Source organism: Ranitomeya imitator, chromosome 5 (genome assembly GCF_032444005.1).
Source record: "Ranitomeya imitator isolate aRanImi1 chromosome 5, aRanImi1.pri, whole genome shotgun sequence".
NCBI lineage: Eukaryota > Metazoa > Chordata > Amphibia > Anura > Dendrobatidae > Ranitomeya > Ranitomeya imitator.
Window position 1 is genome coordinate 564,796,734 of NC_091286.1, and position 16,107 is coordinate 564,812,840.

Consider the following 16,107-nt stretch of genomic DNA (forward strand, 5'->3'; position numbering starts at 1 on the left):
GCTTCTTCTGTATTCAGTCACATCATCATTAATAAACACTAGTGACCCAGCACCATTGGGAGCCATGCATGCCCGCTCCATCACACTCCCTCCACCATGTTTTACAGAGTGTGTGGTGTGCTTTGGATCATGAGCCGTTCCAAGCCTTCTCCATACTTCCTTCTTCCCATCATTCTGGTACAGGTTGATCTTCGTTTCATTTTGCCAAAGATTGCTTTTTCCAGAACTGGGCTGGGTTCTTTACATGTTTTTTGGCAAAATCTATTCTGGCCATTCTATTATTAAGGCTGATTAATGATTTGCACCTTGTGATGAACCCTCTGTATTTGCTCTCATGAAGTCTTCTCTTTATGGTAGACTTAGGGTACCGTCACACTATACCATTTCGATCGCTACGACGGTACGATTTGTGACGCTCCAGCGATATCGTTACGATATCGCTGTGTCTGACAAGCAGCAGCGATCAAGGATCCTGCTGAGAATCGTACGTCGTAGCAGATCGTTTAGAACTTTCTTTCATCGCTGGATCTCCCGCTGTCATCGCTAGATCGGTGTGTGTGACACCGATCTAGCGATGCGATCCAGCGATGCGTTCGCTTGTAACCAGGGTAAACATCGGGTAACTAAGCGCAGGACCGCGCTTAGTAACCCGATGTTTACCCTGGTTACAAGCGTAAAACTAAAAAAAAAAAAAACAGCACATACTTACATTCTGGTGTCCGTCAGGTCCCTTGCCGTCTGCTTCCCGCACTCACTACTGACTGCCGGCCGTAAAGTGAAAGTGAAAGCACAGCCGCTCTGCTTTCACTTTACGGCCGGCAGTCACAGTGCGGGAAGCAGACGGCAAGGGACCTGACGGACACCAGAATGTAAGTATGTGCTGTTTGTTTTTTTTTAGTTTTACGCTTGTAACCAGGGTAAACATCGGGTTACTAAGTGCGGTCCTGCGCTTAGTTACCCGATGTTTACCCTGGTTACCCAGGGACCTCGGCATCGTTGGTCGCTGGAGAGCTGTCTGTGTGACAGCTCCCCAGCGACCACACTACGATTTACCTACGATCACGGCCAGGTCATATCGCTGGTCGTGATCGTAGGTAAATCGTATAGTGTGACGGTACCCGTAGATACTTAATCACCTACTTCCTAGAGAGTATTCTGAACTTGCTGGATGTTGTGAAGGGGTTTTTCATCACCATGGAAAGGATCCTGCTTAATTGATAGATTAATGAGCGAATAGCCTAAACAGCCCAATAAAGAACTTTTGAGATAATTGTCCAATTAATTTTGGTCCCTTTAAGAGGAGGCCGCTACATATTAAAGAACTGTAATTCCTAAACCCTTACTCCAATTAGGATGCAAGTAGCCTCAAATTAAGAGTCTGCACCTAAGCCCATAATCTACTATATAATTGTCTAATGGTCACTTCCGTCTGTCTGTCTGTCTTTCTGTCACGGATATTCACTGGTCGCGGCATCGGTCTGTCATGGAAATCCAAGTTACTGATTGGTCGCGGCAAAACAGCCACGACCAATCAGCGACAGGCACAGTCCGGAAGAAAATGGCCGCTCCTTACTCCCCGCAGTCAGTGCCCGGCGCCCGCATACTTCCCTCCGGTCACTGCTCACACAGGGTTAATGCCGGAGGTAACGGACCGCGTTATGCCGCGGGTAACATTACTGCTGCTATTTACCCTGTGTGTCCCCAACTTTTTACTATTGATGCTGCCTTTGCGGCATCAATAGTAAAAAAATGTAATAAAAATACAAAAAACCTGCTATACTCACCCTCTGTTGTCCGCCGAGCTGCTCGCGCCGGCCGCCATCTTCCGTTCCCAGTGATGCATTGCGGAATTATCCAGAAGACTTAGCGGTCTTCTGGATATAAAAATTAGGACCAATACACCACAAAAAGGCAAACATTGTGTAAATATTCGAAGGGAAAAAAACAAAACACCTTTGGAGCACTTAAAAGCACACGTACAATAATGATCAAAAAACTGTGCCTGGTCATGAAAAGGGTAAAATGGTCAAATCTCCGTTGAACTAATTAAAGATTAAGCATGTGCATAAAGTAGAGGTGAAGCAGATAGGGAGTGAATAAATAATAATGACTTTACCCAAAATTCCTGAAGTTCTGTTAGATGTCGGATATTCTGAATTCTCTTTATTCTATTAGAAGCAACATCCAAAGTTGTGAGTTTAGTCTGAAAGACACAGAGAAAATGCATCGGTATGCTTTAGACACACGTTAAATTGCATTCACTTTAAAAAAATAAAATACAAAACAACTTTAGCTCATTATATAATTTTTATTTTTTTTTTACACACGTTTGGCTACATTAAACCTTTGACATTTAGACCAAATGCAATGTGCAGAGAGCCTACATATACTACAACATATACAATAGTTAATCTCCCATCATGGAAGGTCAGACTTAAGGCCCCTTCACATTAAGCGACGCTGCAGCGATACCGACAACGATCCGGATCGCTGCAGCGTCGCTGTTTGGTCGCTGGAGAGCTGTCACACAGACCGCTCTCCAGCGACCAACGATGCCGGTAACCAGGGTAAACATCGGGTAACTAAGCGCAGGGCCGCGCTTAGTAACCCGATGTTTACCCTGGTTACCATCCTAAAAGTAAAAAAAAACAAACAGTACATACTTACCTACAGCCGTCTGCCTCCAGCGCTGTGCTCTGCACTCCTCCTGTACTGTCTGTGTGAGCACAGCGGCCAGAAAGCAGAGCGGTGACGTCACCGCTCTGCTTTCCGGCTGACCGACGCTCATAGCCAGTGCAGGAGGAGTGCAGAGCACAGCGCCGGGGACAGATAGCGGTAGGTAAGTATGTACTGTTTGTTTTTTTTTACTTTTAGGATGGTAACCAGGGTAAACATCGGGTTACTAAGCGCGGCCCTGCGGTTAGTTACCCGATGTTTACCCTAGTTACCAGTGAAGACATCGCTGGATCGGTGTCATACACGCCGATCCAGCGATGTCAGCAGGAGTCCAGCGACGAAATAAAGTTCTGGACTTTATTCAGCGACCAACGATCTCCCAGCAGGGGCCTGATCGTTGGTCGCTGTCACACATAACGATTTCCTTAACGATATCGTTGCTACGTCACAAAAAGCAACGATATCGTTAACAATATCGTTATGTGTGAAGGTACCTTAAGTCTCTCGATTACCCATCATTACTCTACAGCAGAAAAGATTCCTGGATATTGTTGACAGGATCATCGCAAAGCAAAAATTAAAATGTAAAATGTGTGAAAATCTTAAATGACAAAATTTGTCAGTGGATATTCAAAAATGCTCATCATCAAGAATAGCAGTAGCATTTTAGAGTAAAGAAAAGCAAATATGTATTCGACAAAGTGATTGTTAAGTTTAGAAAACATGTTTTATAGTTACAGGCCCAATTAGTTCTGAGTTATTACAGCTGCTTTGCTTTAGACCAGGGGTGGGGAACCTCAGGCCCCAGGTCCGTTTACGGCCCTCGATGACCTTTTATCAGGCCCCCGGGCAGATTCTCAGGGACCGCATTCTTGGGCAGGGAGGTGTATTTTGATTGCCACCTGCTCATTAATTTCTTCTTGCTCTGTTAGCAAACACACACAGTGTTCACTACTGACCACTGAAGGGCATGCAATGAAAGATTATGTCCTGACACCAGTGCCACAGTGAGGATGTACTTTGTGGTGGAGTTTGTACGGCCCCCGAAGGATAGTATAAATATCCAAATGACCCTTGGCAGAAAAAAAAAAGTAAAAAAAAAAAAAGATTCCCCACCCCTGCTTTAGACCTTCATCTCTTGGCCAAGTGGACAGTAGTTACCAATACCGGCTCTTGCGTTGGAGGACGTCCACATGTTATCTGGCTTTTCGATCCATTTTCCTATAAGCCCACTCACTGGATCTCTCAAGCAGCGCCATGTACCATAAACAAAAAAATGAAATGGCTGATGTCTTCTACTGCATCTACAACGCCAGCACAGACTCAGTCAGTGCATGTTGTGTATATCAATGATAGGTGGAGCAGTAGCATTACAAAACCCATGGTTTCCTGTGTCCCCCAAAGAAGCGAGAGCGAAATACTTATTGTCAGCTATCACCACACCAGAGATAACAGCTGAGTGCTGGGATCCCAGCAGAGGACACTTTGGGATCTACCATCACCACAATGTACTTCCCATTCCGTGCTGTTTTAGATCAAACACAAACAGTATGGTGTGGTGACAGACATTACAGGAAAGTAAAGCTGGGTAAAGCCTTCTACATATTTCCCATGCAGTGGAAAATCTATTTCAGAACACGAGCTGCCATTTAAATCTGCAGAAAAAGGATTCAAAGGGTTTAAAGCCAAGAAAATATCTGTCTCTGAAATCTGACATTATTTAGGATTCCTTAAAACCCATCTCCTTTGAGAAGCTTACGTTGTTCTCCAGACCCTCCAAGACTTGGATGCCATTGTCGCTCAGGTACAACTCACGCAGGTTCACCAGACTTTGGAGACCTTCAATTTTCAGGAGGCGATTACTCTGGAGAGAAGGGTTCATAACGTTAACGCATTTACTAAACACACAAGTTTTATAAAGTAAATTAACCTGGCCCTCAAAAATTTGCCAAAATGTCTTGGCATTACTAGACATTAGCAAAGCAAAAGATTTAACTACTGTCATTGTACGGTGAAATCCTAAGAAAAAGACATGGATGTCCATCTCCTAACTCCTGTAACCACGGCAGAGGTTACCTGCACACTCAGCACTGTAAGATTACTCAGCGTCTCCATGTTCTGCAACTTGGTGATCTTGTTCTTCCCAAGAAACAAACTGTCCAAGTCTCTTAACATATCCAGATTCTCTATCTCCTGCAATGAAAACATTTACCTAATAACACTTGTGTACGGTCATTTTAATCAATGCATTTAAATGAGAAACAAAATTAATTCCTATTGTGTTTATCATATAGGACTATAACTAATGCCCATTCACAGTCAATGAACCAGAGGACCGGCAGCTACTGACTACAACCATGAAAACACAGATCTGCTGAAGATCTGCACAAAAACTTCAGGATGCCACCGATGTACCAAGTCAGCTCGTGAAATTTCTTCCCTCCTAAATATTCCACAATCAACTATGAGTAAGGAACCGCAGCAACTCACAGATCACAAAATTCTTCATGTTGTACATAAAATCCACCAATGCTCTACTGACTCAATACTAGAATATGTGGACTCTGCAGTTATAGACATCAGGACAAACTGCACCAGGAGCTTTATAACCTGTGATTCCATGGCAGAGCAACTGCATGCATGACTTACATCACCAAGCACAAGTGTCAGGTGTAGTGGTGTAAAGCACGCTACCACTGGACACTGAAGAACATTTTTCAAATGCTTCAAAGTGACAAATGACACTTGATGGACGTCTAAATTTGGTGAATGCCAGAATGTTATCTGCCTGACCACACTGTGCACCTGTTACGTTTGTCGGATGAGGGACTGGTTGTTTCTCATGGGTCAGCCTAAGCTCCTTAGTTCAAGTGAATGGAAATCTTAATGCTCCAGCACATGATATTTTGGACAACTGTAGCTTCCAGCTTTGCGAAAAAAGTTAGGGCAAGGCACTTTTCTGTTCCCCATGACTGTGCCCCAGTGCACAAAGCGAGGTCCATAAAGGCATGGATGGAAGTATTTGATTGGTCGCCCAGAACCCGGTCCTCAACTCCATCCTACGGCTTTGGGATGACTAGAACAGACCGTAAAGCCCGGACCTCTCTTCCAACATCAGTATCTGACTCTACAAATGTTCCTCTGGATGAATGGGCGAAAATTCCCACAAACACCTCCAAAATCTCATTGAAAGCCTTCTCAGAAGAGTGGAAGCTGTTACAGCTGCAAAAGGGGGGCACAACTTCAAGTGAAAATCTATGGATGTACAATGGGAGGTCAAAATAGATGCTGAAGAGTAAGGTGTAGCTCATTATTCAGGACACCTAGGGTGATGGCATACTATTCCCACGCCATGTTCTTACCCGAATACGATTCGAGCCCAGTTCCAGCAGACGGAGCTGCGTCATAGAGCCGAGGTTCTCAATGCGGCTAATCTTGTTATTCACCAGGTACAGACGCCTCAGCTGAGACAAGGAGTCGAAACCCTCAATGCGCTTCAGAAGGTTGAACGACAGATCCAGGATTCTGAAAACACAGGAATGTACCAGATTGGGACTTTGTGACTATAAAGTAATCATAAAGGTGTAAAAGATGCCGCAAAAATCAATGGGGCTAGGGGACCTGCTGAGAGATTTATTTTACCTACACTGGAAAAATATATATGTACAATTGTAAAGATATAACCTTTATTGACCATTACAAAAGGAACAAAAACTGAATAGATTTTATTTTTGTCTCTTAAAGGGGTGTTCCTGAATCAGAACGTAAAAGGGTAGTCCATCAGAATAAAATGATGCTTTATATTGTGATAATTGTATCAGTAATGGAACTTACTGGTAGGTTATTTTTCTACTGAGCCCCAATATCCTGCGGTCACAGTTCCCCTCTTGCATCCTGACAGCTCTATTTCCGCTTTCGATTCTAATCAGAAGAGCGCCCTCTGCAGGCATATGACCAGTGATGTATGGAAGAAGCTAGCTGGCTTGTTTCAAAAGCCAAGTGCTCCTATTTATCTCCAGCAGTGGATGGGCCACCGGGATTGGCGAGGTGACCTCTACTACAGAGCTCTTTCTATTCATTTTCATTGGAGTTTCGAAAAGGATGTAGAGCATGTTCTGTGTAACAGAAAGGACGTCCGATCATCTGTAGTCCCAAACACAGACTCAGTCCGGTCAAATGCACAGATAGCTAGGAGTACAAGGCAGAACATCCAACAGAAAGAAGACAAGCCTGTTAAAACTTGATGTAAATGGTTTCTTTTATGTACCGCTATGTGGCTCGGTGATTAAACTTCCAAGTACTAATAATACGTCACATAGATTGATGTTACTGCATCGGGGCGGCCAAGTTTAATCTTCTGGTGGTTCAAGAAAGAATAAACCTTATGATAGATGAATGTATTAAAAACCACCGGCCAAAACCCCGGGGATCACGCCGACTCCATTTGGCAATCTGGACTCTCTAATGTATTCTCCCCGAAGAGCCTTGGATTTATCGGAGACTTCCACGGTCTCTTTACAGAGTCTCTTTTTTTGTAAGAATGCACTTCATCTGTTCTTTTTATATTAAAGTGTCACGCAAACTACTGTTTCAGTCTTTTTATTGTTAAAGCTCATCTTTCTAAAAGGTTTCACAATACAAACTGCACACAATTAAAGGGAATCTGTCAGTAGGAACAACCCTCCTAAGCCGTCTATATGGGCATTTAGGTCATAGGAAGCTGAATAAAATTATACCTTGATATCTGCGATCCGACGTCTTATTCCAGAGAGATCCACTTTTTTTATTTTTTAAATATGGAAATGAGCTGTTAAGATTTATGGACCGGATATATATATCTCCCCGAGAATCTGCCTCCAGGGTTTATTGTAAATGAAAATGGTGTTACAAGTGTGAGACATGTAGATCAGGAGAGCAGACTGTCAGTCATTACATGTCTCACACTGGTATTGCCCCCTTTCATTTAAAATAAGCTCTGTTGTGGGGTGGGGGTGGGGGGCTTTGGGATCGAAGGGGGCTGTTTGAAGGGGGAGGGGGGGGAAATACTCTATATTGAAAATGTAAATGTAACATGTTAATTGCCTTGTTATTCTTAAAAATTTATTTGAATTAAAAAATTTAAAATAAGCTCTGGAGGCAGATTCTTGGGGAGGTCCAAGTCCGGCCCATAGATCTTAACAGCTCATTTCCATGTTAAGAAAATAAATAGCAATGGTGCATGAAAATAACACAGGGTACTTAATTTTGATTTAAAAAAAAAAAAGTAAAAGCCATCCCATCACATGAAGGTGCAATTTACTGCAGGGCATTTGCAAATTTCGATTTTATCCTAGGTTTTGTCTGCTTATCGGCCAGTGTTATAGTCCTGTTCAGCTCTAAGTTTTTGCACTCTGTGAAAATAAGACTATGGCCTCCCTTTTCTTTGAGCTGGACAGTACGCATGTATAGCTCCCCATGGCTGGATGTCCATTACTTGCGGTCTCTGTGCTACTCAGCCCTTATTCACATCATTTGACATATGATACGGTTTTAATACTAACAGTTAGGATCACCCCAAGTAGGGTCATCTTGACATGCTGGGATGGCTTTTATGCTTTCTTGATCAAAATGATGATAACTCGAGTTATTTTCATGCACTATTGCTATTTATTTACCGCAGGGTATTTGCTCTTTTTTTTATCTTAGGTTTTGTCTGTTTAGTGGCGAGTGTGTACATGCACCTACACGTCCACAGAGAATGCAAAGTGGCATTTTGTGTTGAATATAGATAAACTAACAAATATACTCGAGTATAAGCCGAGATTTTCAGCCCACTTTTTTAGGCTAAAAGTGCCCACCTCGGCTTATACTTGAGTCATTGTCCCAGGGGTCGGCGGGGGAGCAGCGGCTGTCACATCATACTCACCTGCTCCGGGCACGTCTCTGCACGTTCCTGCTTCTCAGATGGTCTCTGGCGCCGGCAGCTTGTTCCCGTGTTCAGCGGTCACGTGGTACTGTTCTTTAAAGCAATGAATATGGACATGACTCCAAAGAGGTGGAGCGCATATTCATTACTTTAATGAGCGGTACCACGTGACCGCTGAACACAGGAACAAGCTGCCAGCACCAGAGACCATAGCATCAGAGAAGCAGGGAACAGGATAGGGCGAGTATGATGGGGAGGGTAAGCCATGTGATATTCACCTGTCCCCGTTCCACCGCCGGGCTCCGTCTTCCTTGTTCTCTAGCTGTGACGTTCAGGTCAGAGGGTGTGATGACGTGTTTTGTGCACGGTCTCTGCCTGAACAGTCACTGCAGAGGGCCGGAACACATAGCGACGCACGGCGGTGGAACTGGGACAGGTGCATATCGCAAGTGCGGGGGGTCTGAGTGACGAGAGGTGAGCATGTCATTTTTTTATTTAATCGCAGCAGCAGCATATGGGACATAATCTATGGAGCATCTTAGGGGCCATCAACCTTTGTGCAGCATTATATGGGGCATAATATTCTATGGAGCATCTTATGAGGCCATCAACCTTTGTGCAGCATTATATGGGGCATAATACTCTTTTTTTTTGTTTAAATAGTTTTTTATTGAAAGCAAACATGCACAATACAATTTATGCACTGTCCAGTATTTTACAAAAATTTTAACATTTTCCAAACCCCCAACAATCCCAACCATACCCAAACCTCCCCCTCCCCTGACAGCTCCTTCCCAGTTATACTTTTGTTACCAGTATTGATGGTTCCTTGAGCCATTTGACTCACTTATGTTCGCTTGTTCCTTTGGCACTCTCTTCCTTTCAGAGGCTCTCACTCTCCCATTTCCCATAACTATTCATCCCAGCTCGAGCCACGGAGACCACATTTTGTCAAACGTTTCTATTTTCCCACGTCTTTTATAGACCCCCTTTTCCAGATTGAGACCATGTTTAACATAATTCAGGAATTCACCCCTCGTAGGCGGTTCCTCCTTGATCCAGTTCCTTGCTATTACCTTCCTTGCCATGTATAATAGCCTAGCTATTGCTATCTTCCAGATGTTATCCACTCTAATTTCCTCTACATATCCTAGTATACACACTATCGGATCTCTCGGCACTCTGCATTTATACGCCCCTTCCACACGGCTCATTACCACCAACCAGAAAGCAACCAGTCTTGGACATGTCCACATCATGTGGTATATTCCTGCATTCCCAGTCTTACATCTCGGGCATTCAGAGTCAGCACGCAACCCCGCTCTGCACAACACTTCCGGTGATTTATAGACTCTGTGCAAGATGTACAGCTGCGATAGTCTATACGGCTCGCTCAGCGACACTCGTGGAACCGACTCCAACACCGATTCCCAGGTTTCATCCTCCATTGGGCCTAAATCTCTTTCCCATTTCGCTCTCGCTTTTAAAGGGAAGTCTAACAAATATGCATGTAGAAGGTCCTTATAAAGGGTGGTAATGACTCCCCTTGTGGACCCTTCCCCACACACATATTCCAGAACTATGTCCTCTTGGATCTCAACACCACCGCCCCTGTTTTGAGCTTTAAAAGCATGTTTCATCTGAGCATATTGATACTCCCCAGTCGGTCTCAGTCCAAACTCCCCTTGCAGCTGCGAAAAGGACTTTAATCCTCGTTGTTGAACTATCTGAGCCACCAAGTGGATTCCTTTGGCCCTCCACTCCGTCAGCACTCCAAGGGCCGCAAACTCAACCAAATTATTATTAAACCATATCGGTGTAAATTTAGTCAGCCCCGTAACCCCCCGAATCTGTCGCAGTCTGGTCCATAATTTATATATCAAAAACATAGTTGGGTATAATTTCCCCAATACTCCCAAGGAACCATCCTCCAGACACTGCGCTACCGGTCGTCGGTCTGTCACCCTCTCCATCAAGTGCTGCACCGCACTGGCAGACGCCTCCCGCGCCCAGCCCTTCAAATGCTGGCTCTGGGCTGCAAGAAAGTATAACTCAGGATTGGGTAAAGCCAATCCTCCATCTTCCTTGGGTCGCTGAAGCGTCTCCAGGCGAATACGTGGGTACCGCCTCCCCCATATCAGACTTCTAAATAGAGCATTAATCTGCCGGAATTTCCCACGTGGAATCCAAACTGGCGCGTTATGTAGGACGTAGAGTAATTTGGGCATCAGAACCATTTTAATTAGATTAACCCTCCCCACCACCGATAAGTGCAATTTATTCCATGCATCCACTTTTGCTTTAAGGGCGCCCACGAGAGGTGTCAAATTCCTATACAGAAACTCTGTAACTGGCATCGAGATCCATATTCCCAGGTATCTGAAAAGGGATACCACCCTAAGCCGCCCCTCTCCCAATGGCTCACTTCTGCTCTCCTCCACCCCATCCACCTCAAAGAGGACTGATTTATCCCAGTTTATCCTCAATCCCGATAAGTCTCCAAATTTCCCAACGATCTCGATAGCCCCATTCAAGGCTTCATCCGGGTCCGCTAGGAACAGTAGGATGTCGTCTGCATATAACGCAATCTTCTCCTCAACACTCCCATAACTGAACCCAGGGACTTCATCCGACTGTCGGATCTTGGCGGCCAATGGCTCCACAGCTAAGGCAAACAGAAGGGGCGACAGTGGGCAACCCTGCCTCGTACCTCTGGCCAGCTTTATAGGCTGAGAAAGTTCCCCATTCACTCTAATTCTAGCTGTTGGTAGTGAATATAACAGTTGAGTCCACGCCACAAATTGCGGGCCAATACCCATACATTTCAACACCCGCCAGAGATATCCCCACTCCACACTGTCAAACGCCTTATGGGCGTCCAAGGATGCAATAACCCTTCGGCCACAATTGTCAGACTTCAGCTGCAGGTTCATATGCAGCCTCCGCAGATTAACCGCTGTAGATCTGTCAGGCATAAAACCAGACTGATCCGGATGCACAAGGTTAGTAATGACACTAGACAGACGGGTAGCTAACACCTTGGCCAAGAGCTTGACATCGATGGTTAACAGAGAGATTGGCCGATATGACTCAGGCTTCCCCAGATCCTTATCCTCCTTCGGAATAACCACTATAATAGCCTCCCTCATAGATGCTGGGAGATACCCTTTACATCCAGCCTCCTCCAGTACTAACTTTAATCTGGGAATCAGCACTTCCTCCAAACTTTTATAGATTTCGGCTGGTAACCCATCAACCCCAGGTGCCTTCCCATTGGCCATAGACTTCAGCGCCCGACTCAGTTCCTCCTCGGTGATAGGGGCATCGAGGCTCACCCTATCCTCCTCACTCAATTTCGGAAGACCCAGACTCTCAAGGAAAGTCTCCGTATCTCCGGCTGACTCATTGACCCTGGAGGAATATAAGTCCGCGTAGAAGTCCGCAAAGACCTTTATAATATCAGGTGTTTCAGATACCCTGCTCCCCCCATCCGAAACCAACGAGTGTACATATGAGGTACTACGCTGAGCCGCGGCTACCACCGATAGCATGTGTCCCACTGTTTCTCCCTCCTGAAAATAAGCCACCCTCTGAAACTCCCGCTTCCTTTCAGCTTTTCCCAGCAGAATCTTTTCCATACAATTTTGCGCTGTTCTCAACCTTTTCTCTGCCTCGGAGGTCCCCAGTACCACCATCTCGTCCTCCGCGGCTTTCAACTCTTCCAATGCCACTCTCTCCGCTTCCCTTGTCCTCCTCTTACACCTACTAATGTCTCTAAAAAGTAGCCCTCTCAGGTACGCTTTCATTGCATCCCAAACAGTCAGAGCATCAGTACTCCCATCATTTAACGCAAAAAATTCCGTCACCTCCTTCCCTATACCGTCCAAGTCAATACTCTGTAACCAGTTAGGGTGGATCTTCCATTCTCTCCCGCTTGTAGTCCGTGTCCCCAACAACCTAACCTCCACCTCAATTGGACTATGATCCGAAAGGGCCCTCGGCAGATAACGCACCTCCCCCACCATTGTGTCCAACAGGCGGTTACCCAGTGCCATATCAATTCTGGATAGCGTAGCATGAGCCGGCGAATAGCACGAGTATCCTCTCTCCCCAACATGTCTGACTCTCCATAGATCAATCATGCCTAATTCACGCACATAGGTTCCAAATGTTGTAGTGTGCCCCTCCGACCTATTCTGGGCGTTCTTATTTTTATCCCAAAAGTCATCGCATATATTGTTCAAATCCCCAATAATTAAGAGTGGCAGTGGTTCCCATCGTTCCACCCTCTCCAATACCTCCCTGATCTTCTTACTTGAATATGGAGGTGGAATATACATTGCCGCAACACACAATCTCACTCCATACAATATACATTGTATCACCACATACTGACCCTCAGCATCCACGCATACTTTCACCTCTTCATACTGCACTCCCACCGGCACCAATACTGACACCCCTCTTGAGTACGTCGAGAAGGTAGAGTGATACCCTTTCTGTATCCAACGTCTATTTAGTACGTCCACTTTCTCCTGTATCAAGTGCGTCTCTAGCAAGCATATCATAGAAGCCCGTTGATCCTTCGCATACTGCAAGCTCGCAGCTCTCCTAGACTTATCCGCCAGGCCTCTCACATTCCAGCTCAATATCTTAAAGCGGTCCCCTATTATGTGACTCATCATCCTTAGTTATGTCAATACTCCCGGTTCTGAGCTGTCTAACTTCCCTCCCCACCCTCACCCCTCCCCCCCCCCCTCCCCCACACCCCCCAATATTATACATTCTGCCTCTTATCAAGAGTGGGGCACCATCACCCGTTGCAAACACTCTTGCTAAACCTTCTCTTTCCGCCTCCCGCTACCGTTTATAACAGAATTCGGCGCAATTCTTAGAAGAACAGTATAATTAAACCTGTATTATATTACAACTGCAAGAAACTAAATAAACTTTTTAGTACGCTGCACACCCTTCCTCCCTCATATTTCACCGCCGCACCAGCTCTCCCAGTGCGTTCCCTGAGTAATACCCAACTCCACCCTTCAACCTTCACATTTCAATTACCAGTGTACTGTCAGTCAATCTCTTTTTTTCCCCTTTTTGAAAGAATTAAGATACCTCCCGACCAACCCGCCCCACATTTTCAATCTCCTTTCCCTTTAAGTTTTTTAGCGTTAAGATCTATCCACTGGGTAGCGTCCTCCGGCGTCTGGAAAAAGTGAATCTTATCCATCGCTACCACTCTCAGTCGTGCCGGAAACATCATGGAGTATTGCACTCCCAGTTCTCTCAGCCGTCTCTTGATACCCGTGAACATCATCCATTGTTTCTGTACCAGGGCGGAATAGTCAGGGTAAATAGCAACTCTTTGACCTCCAATTGTCAGATCCGTCATGTCTCTAGCCTTCCTCAGGATAATGTCTCTGTAGTTTAGGATTTTGGCAAGCATGGTACGGGGATTCGCTCCAGGGACAGGTGGTTTCGGTGGGACCCTGTGGGCTCTCTCTACCGCAAATACTTTTGTCAGTGCTGCATCACCAAAAGTCTCAAGGAGCCAGCTTTCAATATACTCCGTGGGATTCCTCCCCTCAGTTTTTTCAGGGACACCCACTATGCGAATGTTATTTCTTCTGGACCTATTCTCCAGATCCTCATTTTTTGCAGCTAGCTCCGATATTGTTTGAGCAAACTTCCTCTCCGCTTTCTGCAGCTGCACTATATGGTCTTCTGCCGTGCTCACTCTTTCCTCCACAGCCCCCACACGTTTGTCAATCTTCTGCAGGGCTGCATTTATCTGGGCTGTATCCCCTTTAACCTCCTGTATCTGCTGGGTCAGGGATTGTTTGCAGGATGATACCAGTGCAAAGACATCTCTAAGGGTGGGCTCTGCTCCTGACTCCTTATCTTCAGGTCCCCCTACTACCACCGCCATGTCACCATCCCTGCTCCCCTGTTGTACCTCCTGCTCCTCTGCTGGGCTTTCCTCCTCTCCTTCTGTGTCTGTGTCAGCTCCGGCGTCCTCCTCTGCTTTTCCTGTGTTCCCTGCGGCTTCCACTCTAGCAAACTGCTGGAGCTTTGCCGCCGCCGCCATTCTCTTCTGGCATGCCGCGTTGTCCTTCTCCGCCTTCTCCCTGGCGTCGGCGCCATCTTGGCCGGTCCCTGCCTCGCCGGCTCCGGCGTCTCTTTGTCTCCTCCTGGTCATACTCATTGACCTCGGGGCCGCCGCTATACACCGCCGCACTCCCGGGACTTTCCTGCAGCCGGTAAGCGCTGTGAATCGCCGCTCAGCTGCGGCTTATAAGGATAATATTAACTTTGGCAGCGGGAGCGCTCTGTCACGCGTCCGCTCACATGAACGTTCAGGCCACGCCCGGGGCATAATACTCTATGGAGCATCTTATGGGGCAATCAACTTCTGTGCAGGATTGGATGGGGCATAATCTATGGAGCATCTTATGGGGCCATCAACCTTTGTGCAGCATATGGGGCATAAACTATGGAGTATCTTATGGGGCCATCAACCTTTGTGCAGCAGCATATGGGGCATAATCTATAGAGCATCTTATGGGGCCATCAACCTTTGTTCAGCATTATATGGGGTATAATATTCTATGGAGCATCTAATGGGGCCATCATAAATCTTTTATGCAGCATTAATGGGGCATATTTTAATATAGAACATCTTATGGGGCCCTTCATGAACTTTATGGAGCATTACATGGGGCGAATTTTGTATGGAGAATCTTATGGGGCTCATCATGAACTGTACTGGAAATTATATGGGGCTCTTGATTCAATATGGATTTCCAAAAACACTTAGGATATGTGCCCACATTGTGGATTAGCCTAAGGAATTTTTTGTGCGGATTCTGCATCTCTTGGCAGAAAACGCAGGTGTGGATGTCATGTTTTTTGTGCAGATTTCTTGCGTTTTTTACCCCTGCGGATTTCTATAATGGAATGGGTACAAAAATGCTGCAGATCTGCAAAAAAGAAGTGACATGCTACTTCTTTTAATCCGCGGCGTTTCCACACGGAATTTTCCGCACTATTAGCACAGCATTTTTTTTTTTCATTGATTTACATTGTACTGTAAATCACTTGCGGATCTGCAGCATTTCTGCATGGTAAAAAAACGCAGGAAATCCACAACATGTGCACATACCCTGAGGCTACGTTCACACTTTGCGGATTTTGCTGCGGATCCGCAGCGGATTTGACCGCTGCGGATCCGCAGCAGTTTCCCATGAGTTTACAGTACAATGTAAACCTATGGGAAACAAAAAAACGCTGTGCACATGCTGCAGAAAAATCCGTGCGGAAACGCTGCGTATTACATTCCGCAGCATGTCACTACTTTTCTGCGGATTTTCACCTGCTCCAATAGGAAACTGCAGATGAAAATCCGCAGAAGAAACCGCAGTAAGAACCGTGATAAATCCGCAGTAAAAACCGCGACGGGTTTTCACTGCAGATTTTGGAATTCTGCTGCGGAAAAATCCGCAGTGGAATCCGCAAAATGTGAA

The 16,107-nt window shown here is 45.6% G+C and overlaps 1 protein-coding gene across 1 annotated transcript in view; it reads right to left on the reverse strand.

Moving 5' to 3' along the window:
- Nucleotides 1-16,107, reverse strand: part of PPP1R7 (protein phosphatase 1 regulatory subunit 7) — a 73,563-nt gene that overhangs the window by 15,586 nt on the left and 41,870 nt on the right. Inside the window, exons 6-9 of the mRNA XM_069727720.1 lie at nucleotides 6,039-6,201; nucleotides 4,753-4,869; nucleotides 4,436-4,540; nucleotides 2,117-2,203 (exon numbers count right to left, since the gene is read on the reverse strand). Coding sequence (XP_069583821.1) covers nucleotides 2,117-2,203; nucleotides 4,436-4,540; nucleotides 4,753-4,869; nucleotides 6,039-6,201 — 472 coding nt within the window. The remainder of the gene's footprint in view (nucleotides 1-2,116; nucleotides 2,204-4,435; nucleotides 4,541-4,752; nucleotides 4,870-6,038; nucleotides 6,202-16,107) is intronic.